The sequence below is a fragment of the Rhinopithecus bieti genome, unplaced genomic scaffold (genome assembly GCF_001698545.2).
Source record: "Rhinopithecus bieti isolate Rb0 unplaced genomic scaffold, ASM169854v2 scaffold_76, whole genome shotgun sequence".
Classification (NCBI taxonomy): Eukaryota; Metazoa; Chordata; class Mammalia; order Primates; family Cercopithecidae; genus Rhinopithecus; species Rhinopithecus bieti.
The window spans coordinates 3,305,105-3,314,391 of record NW_016803343.1 but is presented as its reverse complement, the minus strand read 5'-3'; the positions used below and the strand labels follow the sequence as shown (position 1 = coordinate 3,314,391).

The following is a 9,287-nucleotide window of genomic DNA, read 5'->3' as shown; positions in this document are numbered from 1 at the left end:
AATCCTGTCTCTACTAAAAATACAAAATTAGCTGGGTGGGGTGGTGCACCCCTGTAATCCCAGCTACTCGGGAGACTGAGACAGGAGAATCACTTGAACCCAGGAGGCAGAGGTTGCAGTGAGCCAAGATCACACCACTGCATTCCAGCCTGGGTAACAGAGTGAAACTGTCTCAAAAAAAAAAAAAAAAAAAAAAATTATTGGTTCACTTTCCTGTTCTCTCATATTTGGAGTTATCACAAAATCGTTTTAAGTAAAAAGATTCTTACCACCCAGCCCAACCCCATTTGTGAATAGCAAAAAGCAACAAAGACAGAAGGAAGTAAAGAAGAGCTAATGAAGGAAAAAAGAAAGATTGAACTGAAAGTCTAGGAAGGTTTAAAGAAAAATGATCAGTATATGTCAAAGGTGTTTAGCTAAGAAAAGAAAGTGGAAGAATAGTATTGTTTGTTTGGGGTTCAATTACTGGAAGGAGTTGTATCAATGGTCTGTACATTCACTGGGTCAGGAAGCAATGTCTGCAGTCACTCGAAACAAAGCTCCTGAGAATCAGTAAGTCAACACAGTTCTCTCTGAGTCTGCCCTTCCCCTACTACGTCTTTCAGAAATAAGACATTGAAAAGAAAAAGGACCATCCAGCATATGTTGGGAAATTTACTATCTTGTCTCCCCAAACAGAAGGTATTTCTCATATTGTTCAAGAACAACGTTCTGAAATAAATTTGTCATTGTTTCCATGAGAGGGAAATGACCAATGTATATATTAGTAATAGTAAAGATAACAACTCTAGACCTTTGCATTTATTATGAGTCAGGCGCTCTGCCAAGTGCTTGTGTAATCTTCTCAGTAGCCCTGTATGGAAGACTTTATTTTATTCACCCCACAGATGAAGTAACTGAAGAGGTTAAAAGATCTTGCCCAAGAGCACTAAGATTTGTATCCACGTGTTGGATCCTAAAACTTGTGATGTTTTTACTCCATCATATTCCGTCTTAGGAAGATAGTATGCTATTACAAACTAGTGAGGAGCTGCAGCTGACTATCCAGACCAAGAAAATGCAGATTTCCATAAGCAAAATTGCTGGAGAATCAGGCAGTCCTTCCTGGGCGAATGCTAGTTACCTTCACGGTCTCTTTCAGCCCTTGATAGAGTCTCCTAAATTACTGTTACCTCAAACTGTTGTCTTTCCTAATAGTCAAATAACCCTGCTACTCAGAGCACTCCACAAAGCTTGTCAGAAAGGCAGACTCAAAGCCCCTGGCCAATATTGTATTATATACTTAATATTTGCTAAAGAAATAGATCTTCAATGTTCTTATTAAAAAGGAGCGGGTGGGTAACTATGACAAACAATTGATATGTTAATTAACTTGATTGTGGTAACCATTTCACAATATATATGCATATCAAATATATTGTGTACCTTTGTAAACCAAAAATAAAATTCTAAGCCCCCCAACCAACGGAATGGACCCCTCCTCTCAGCCAAGGGGTTCCAAAGTTAACCTGGGGCTGGGGGCTGTGACTCACATCTATAATCCCAACGTTTTGGGAGGCTAAGGAGGTAAGATCACTTGAGGCCAGGGGATCAAGACCTGCCTAGGCAACATAGAGATACTCCATCTCTACTAAAAATTAAAATTATTAAACAGTTCCTGGCGCGGTCACCGGCGCGGGCTACGGCTGCGACTTCCCTCACGTCCGCGCTGGCTTCCGGGTTGCTGCAGCCAGCGCACAGCTGCTTCCTCCGCCCTCACCCCTTCCACCTCGCCGCAGTTCGAGATGAAGTTGTTGTAACTTCTGGAAGGAAACTGGCCCAGCAGTTCAAGCAGGAAGTGCGGCAGGAGGTAGAAGAGTGGGTGGCCTCAGGCAACAAAAGGCCACACCTGAGCGTGATCCTGGTTGGGGAGAATCCTGCAAGTCACTCCTACGTCCTCGACAAAACCAGGGCAGCTGCAGATATGGGAATGAACAGTGAGACAATTGTGAAACCAGCTTAAATTTCAGAGGAAGAATTGTTGAATGTAATCGGTAAACTGAATAATGATGATAATGTAGATGGCCTCGTTGTTCAGCTGCCTCTTCCAGAGCATATTGATGAGAGGAGGATCTGCAATGCTGTTTCTCCGGACAAGGATGCTGATGGCTTTCACGTAATTAATGTAGGGCGAATGTGTTTCGACCAGTATTCCACGTTACCGGCTACCCCATGGGGTGTGTGGGAAATAATTTAAGCGAACCGGCATTCCAACCCTAGGGAAGAATGTGGTTGTGGCTGGAAGGTCAAAAAATGTTGGAATGCCCTTTATAATGTTACTGCACATAGATGGGGTGCATGAACGTCCCGGAGGTGATGCCACTGTTACAATATCTCATCGATATACTCCCAAAGAGCAGTTGAAGAAACATACAATTTTTGCAGATATTGTAATATCTGCTGCGGGTATTCCAAATCTGATCACATCAGATATGATCAAGGAAGGAGCAGCAGTCATTGATGTGGGAATAAATAGAGTTCACGATCCTATAACTCCCAAACCCAAGTTGGTTGGAGATGTGGATTTTGAAGGAGTCAGAGAAAAAGCCGGTTATATCACTCCAGTTCCTGGATGTGTTGGCCCCATGACAGTGGCAATGCTAATGAAGAATACCATTATTGCCGGGTGCGGTTGCTCATGCCTGTAATCCCAGCACTTTGGGAGGCCGAGGCGGGCGGATCACGAGGTCAGGAAATCAAGACCATTCTGGCTAACACGGTGAAACCCCTTCTCTACTAAAATACAAAAAAAAAAAAAAAAGTAGCCAGGCGTGGTGGTGGGCGCCTCTAATCCCAGCTACTCGGGAGGCTGAGGCAGGAGAATGGCGTGAACCCGGCAGGCAGAGCTTGCAGTGAGCCGAGATCGTGCCACTGTACTCCAGCCTGGGAGACAGAGCAACACACCGTCTCAAAAAAAAAAAAAAAAAAAAACCATTATTGCTGCAAAACAGGTGCTGAGGCTTGAAGAGCGAGAAGTGCTGGAGTCTAAAAAGCTTAGGGTAGCCGCTAATTAGCTATTGTGTCTACTATGTCAGGAACAGCACTCCAGGCCAGCTCAAGAAGCAAAGCAGGCCAACAGAAATGCAATATTTTTAATTTATTCTACTGAAATGGTTTACAATGATGTCTTGTATTTATTGAAAGCTTAAATAGGTAGGTGTTTGTGCACGTACCGCTGCAGTACCTCACCACGGAGCATTCCAGTATCATGCAGGGTCCTGTGATCTAGCCATGAGCAGCCATTAATCTAGTGATTAAGGTGGGAGACATTACCGTATGGAGACTGGACACTTCACTTTGTTAAGCACCTCGGTTACACATTTACCTTTTCTAGGATTGCATTTCCCAAGTGCTATTCTGGTAACAGTTGATACTCATTTTAGATACCAAACCTTTTGAGTTCAACTGACCAAACCAAAGGAAAAGTGTTGCTAGAGAAAATTAGGGAAAAGGTGAGAAAGAAAAAAATGGTAGTAATTGAGCAGAAAAAAAAATACTCTAATTTGTATATGTATTGATTGGTAACCAGATTTATCTAAGTAGAACTGAATTGGCAAGGAAAAAAGGAAAACTACATGTTAATCGTTTTCCTAAGCTGTCTTTTTGAGGCTTAGTCAGTCACTGGGAAAATGTTAGGATTATTCCTTGCTATTAGTACTCATTTTATGTATGTTACCCTTCAGTAATTTCTCCCCATTTTAGTTTTCTAGGATTGAAAGGCTTCTTTTACACATTATTTATGTGTATTGTCATATTTGACTTTTGCTATATACTTTAACTTCATTGTTAAATTTTTGTATTGTATAGTTTCTTTGGTGTATCTTAAAACCTATTTTTGAAAAGCAAACTTGGCTTGATAATCATTTGGGCAGCTTGGGTAAGTATGCAACTTACTCTTCCACCGAAGAACTGTCAGCAGCTGCCTGCTTTTCTGTGATGTACCCTGTTGACTTTTCCAGACATTTTTTAAGAGTTTGAGTTAATACTGAATTTAATCAGACTTTCTGATTAAAGGTTTTTTCTTCTTTTTTAATAAAACACATCTGTCTGGTGTGATATGAATTTCTGAAATGCTGTCTTCCTATGACTCCTAGTTGCGACCTAACCAGAGTTTTTTTCTCATTTAATCAATGTAGATATTTCTGTATTCGGTAACACTACTATAGCCTTAAATAGATAATTTTTTTTCTTTTTTTTTTTTTTCTTTTTTTTGTAGAGATGGGGTCTTGCTATGTTGCCTGGGCTGGTATTGAACTCCTGGCCTCAAGCAATCAACCTCTTGCCTCAGCCTCCCAGGAGGGCTGGGTTACAGCAGGGCCACTTCAGTGCCCAAACAGCAGATTTATAAGAGCTTTGGAGAAACCCAGCCTCGTCTTCCAGCCTTTTTTTTTTTTTTTTTTTTTTTTTTTTTTTTTTTTTTGAGACTGAGTCTCTCCCTGCTGGAGTGTAGTGGCACGATCTCAGGTCACTGCAACCTCTGCCTCTCGGGTTCAAACAATTCTTGTGCCTCAGCCTCCTGAGTAGCTGGGATTACAGGTGCATGCCACCATGCCTGGCTAATTTTTGTGTTTTTAGTAGAGACAGGGTTTCATCATGTTGGCCAGACTGGTCTCAAACTTCTGACCTCAAGTGATCCACCTGCCTCAGCCTCCCAAAATGCTAGGATTACAAGCATGAGCCACCGTACCTGGCCAGTCCTACAGTCTTATATCCCATCAAGTTGTGCGAAGCTAGGAGCTTAATCTGTAAAATACTTGAGGCAGGAATAGGTTCCTTGTCTATTTTGGCTTTTGGCTAAGCAGAAGTAGCTCCTGTTCTAGGCAGCTTGAGACAGAAAGAGAAAGAACAGTTGATTTGACCTACCTCCGTCCTTGTTCTTCTGCCAGCTGGCATTATTCTTTTCATAGTTCTCTGCAGTTGAAAGAAGTTTAGAGAGTTTGCTGGAGATGTTTTTGTGAGTGATGTATAGCTCATGTCTATAAGCCATGCCTGCTTACTTACCTAGATTATTAAGCATGGAGCTAGATGACCAAGATGACCACAATTTTATTGAATTACAGTTATAAGTGGAAAAAATGACTGACTTACTGCATGGAGAAGTATTATGTCGACCTGTTAAAAGTTATGGAAATTAAAATGCTCATATATGTACAAAATATAAATCACATGTAAGGTAAAATTATAGTGATCAATTTACAACAAAGAAATTAACAGAGTAGTTTTTCAGCTTGTTTGATTAATCAAGCAGGTTTAGTCTTGAATCCATAGCATTTCTACAATTTAATTTGGACAAAGTTCTATTCCAAATCAACCAGGTTTTAAAACTGAAATGTTAAAGGTGGATTTTTTTTTTTTTTTTTTTTTTTCGAGACGGAGTCTCACTCTGTTGCCCAGGCTGGAGTAAAGTGGCCCGATCTCAGCTCACTGCAAGCTCCACCTCCCGGGTTTACGCCATTCTCCTGCCTCAGCCTCCCGAGTAGCTGGGACTACAGGGGCCCGCCACATCGCCCAGCTAGTTTTTTAGTTTATTTTATTTTTTAGTAGAAGACGGTGTTTCACCGTGTTAGCCAGGATGGTCTCCATCTCCTGACCTCGTGATCCGCCCGTCTCAGCCTCCCAAAGTGCTGGGATTACAGGCTTGAGCCACCGCGCCCAGCCAAGGGTGGATTTTTAGCTCCCCCAGGATTGGTGTGGATGATGTAAATACTTTTTTAAAAAATTAATTATTATTGTTTATAAGACATGGGTTCCAGCTGTCTCCCTGGCTGGAGTGCAGTGGCCTGATCATAGCTTACTGTAGCTTTGAACTCCTGGGCTTAAACGATCCTCCTGCCTCAGCCTCCAAAATGGCTGGGACTACAGGCATGTGCCAGCATGCCTGGCTAATTCTTAAATATTTGTTTAGAGATGGGTCTCACTGTGTTGCCCAGGCTGGTCTTGACCTCCTGACCTCTACTGATCCTCCCACCTCAGCCTCCCAAGTAGCGGGATTACAGGTATGAGCCACTGTGCCTGGCAAGAATTTATACTTAAGCCTAGAAGATGGTTCTGGATTAGTTAAGAAATTCTGCTATCAGTAGGAGTATAGGTTTAGAGTTTTACCTCTTGGAAGTATCCCTTGAAAGGGAGCTCTGAGATTAAATGTAATCAAACACTTACTGAGAGCTTTCTATGGACCAGGCACTACACTAGACTCTGGGGATTACAGAGGCAATTACCTGTCCTAGTACTCAAGGTGTTAATGATCTAGTGTCATTTTTCTTTAAAAAGGAAAGCACCTGCATTTGTCATCTTGAGCAAATATAGTAACTCTAACCAAAGTGATTTACTCAAGGTTCAAATCATAGTTGTTTTGGAGAAAGCGTCAGATGCACTGTGGCTGTCAGGCACATAGTAGGTATTAAATAAACATGGTTGGTGTTCATTAAATGTGGATTGAAGGTAAAATGACTGATCTTAAGTTTCATGAGGAATAGGTTTGCTTCATTGAAACTGGTTTTTATCTTCCCAAATAGTTTTCAATCATTCCTTTAAAGTACTACCTTGATTAATACTACAAAGTTACAATGTAAAATGTGACATTACCTCTGTCTAACATGTATTGTTCATGTGAATGGGAGCTTGACTTTGGGAATAAACATTGATAATTTGCAGGAAGGACCCGCCCAAATGTATAATGAAATGTGATTCCAGGTATGAAAAACCAGTGATAATAATTTAAAGAATCATTTTGTTGATTAAAATATATATATGTTATATATATATATATATATATGAAACAGGTGTGGTGGCACATGCCTGCAGTCCCAGCTGCTCGGGAGGCTGAGGTGAGAGGATTCCTTGAGTGCAGGAGGTGGAGGCTGCAGTGAGCTATGATTGTGCCACTGCACTCCAGCCTGGGCATCAGAGCAAGACCTTGTCTCTAAAAAACGAAAACAAGACCTGGCTCGGTGACTCATGCCTGTAATCCCAGCACTTTGGGAGGCCAAGGTGGGTGGATCACCTGAGGTCAGGAGTTCGAGACCAGCCTGACCAACATGGAGAAACCCCATCTCTACTAAAAATACAAAATTAGCCGGGTGTGGTGGCACATGCCTGTAATCCCAGCTACTCAGGAGGCTGAAACAGGAGAATCGCTTGAACCCGGGAGGCAGAGGTTGTGATGAGCCAAGATTGTCCCATTGCACTCCAGCCTGGGCAAGACGAGTGAAACTCCGTCTCAAAAAGAAAAAAAAAAAAAAAGCAAAGGTAACCTGAAATGCTAGTTCAAGCCATGATGGAAATGGGTAGTTGGACATGCCTTATAGCCTCCACCCTTTAGAATTTAGGCACAACTGACCAGCACTAGCATTAAAACAGAAACCTCAAGATGGACAAAGCAGATTGTTTGTAGCAGTAAGATACCAACATGACAGATAGCAGGCCCTGGCAGAACTCAAAGTATTTTATTCTAAAATATCTTTCTTTGACATATTTTGAAATGGCCCTGCAAAGCTGTCTCTTGTGGGAAAAAATTTATATCTGTAAGGAATTCTTTTCTCTTTCTGGGTCTTTTTCTTGATACAGGAGAGAATTATTAATAACTAAGAGTCTGGCATCTTTTGAAGTCTGATAGGAAACATTTACAGTCTATTCTCTATGAAGCCTTCTACCTGGGGGCTTCATCTGCATAATAAGAATCTTGGTTTCCACAGCCCCTTATCTTAACCCAGACCCTTTCTTCTATGGATTCTAGGTCTTTTAGATAAACCCCTTTAACCAATTGCCAATCAGAAAATCTTTGAATCCACCTATGACCTGGAAGGTACTCTGCTCCCCTTCCCTTAGAGTTGTGTGTACTTTCTGGCCCAAACCAGCGCGCAGCTAACAGGTATTGATTGATGTCTTACACCTTTCTAAAATGTATGAAACCAAGCTGTAGCCTGGCCACCTTGGGCAGATGTTCTCAGGATCTCTTGAGACTGTGTCATGGCCATGTCCTTCACCTTTGCAAAATAAACTTCTAAACTGATTGACACTTGTCTCAGTTACTTTTTGGGTTATACCTTAAATATATACAATTTTATTTGTCAATTATACCTCAATAAAGCTGAAAAATGAGATAAACCATATATGAAAGAGTAAAGGGCAAGTAGAACAAATACTTTTTTAGTTGAACAAAAATAGGAGGGGCCTGCACAACAAATTATGAAAACATATTCTAAGATTATTATTGTATTGGTACGGAAATAGATAGATGTGTTAAGATCTGCATGGCACATTATTGAGTGAAAAAATAAGATGCAGACTAAGTTCGGTATACAAATGTTAATCATACCATAAAACAGCAACAGTAAAAAAATTAAAAGGTCCTGTGTAATTTAAAAGCACATTAAAGCTTGAGAAACACTGAGGAATAAGGTCCTTTCCATGAGAATTCTAAAGTCCTGAACCTTAGGAAACCATTCTTTCCTCTCTCTTTCCACAGTCTTACTCATTTGGGTTTCTCTAGAACCCAGTAATACAGTGCTAGTGTATTGGGCTAATACAGTTTTGGAACATGCAAAAACATACTAATGTTAATATGGTTACAAGAAAGTTCTGAAAGTGATGGCATCTTCTCTGCCTTTGTGATACCGAGGCCAAGGAACTCAGTCTTATGCAGTCATGTGTCACATAACAATGTTTCAATCAACTATGAACCAGATATTCCACAATGACCCCATAGATTACAAGGAAGCTGAAAAACTCCTATCACTCAGTGACACGGTAACACTGAAGTACAGTGTTTGTAGTGATGCTGCTATAAACAAACACTGTGCTGCCAGTTGTATAAAAGTGTAGCAATACAATTAGGTACATACAGTATATAATATTTGACAATGATAATAAGCAACTGTGTTGCTGGTTTATACATTTGCTACACTATACTTTTTATTGTTGTTTTAGAGTATACTCCTACTACTTATAAAAAGAAAAAAATTAACTATAAAACAGCCCCAGCCAGGTCTTTCAGGAGGTATTCCAGAAGAAAGCATGGTCATCATAGGAAGTGACAGCTCCTTGAGTGTTATTGCCCTCCAGTATAGATGGCAAGACGTGGAGGAGGGAGACAGTGATATTGATGACCCTGACCCTGTGTAGGCCTAGGGTATTGTTTGTGTTTGTGTCTAAGTTTTAACAAAATTTACAAAGCCAAAAGAAATTTAATTGAAAGAAGCGTTGAGAATGAAGATATAGAGAAAGAAAAAAATACATATTTTATATAT

General features: G+C 40.7%; 1 protein-coding gene across 1 annotated transcript in view; it reads left to right on the top strand.

The window, feature by feature from the left end:
• Positions 1–3,053, top strand: part of LOC108532678 (bifunctional methylenetetrahydrofolate dehydrogenase/cyclohydrolase, mitochondrial-like) — a 25,799-nt gene extending 22,746 nt beyond the window's left edge. Inside the window, 3 exon segments of the mRNA XM_017876868.1 lie at positions 1,657–2,233; positions 2,235–2,651; positions 2,970–3,053. Coding sequence (XP_017732357.1) covers positions 1,657–2,233; positions 2,235–2,651; positions 2,970–3,053 — 1,078 coding nt within the window.
• Positions 3,054–9,287: the final 6,234 nt, after the last annotated feature.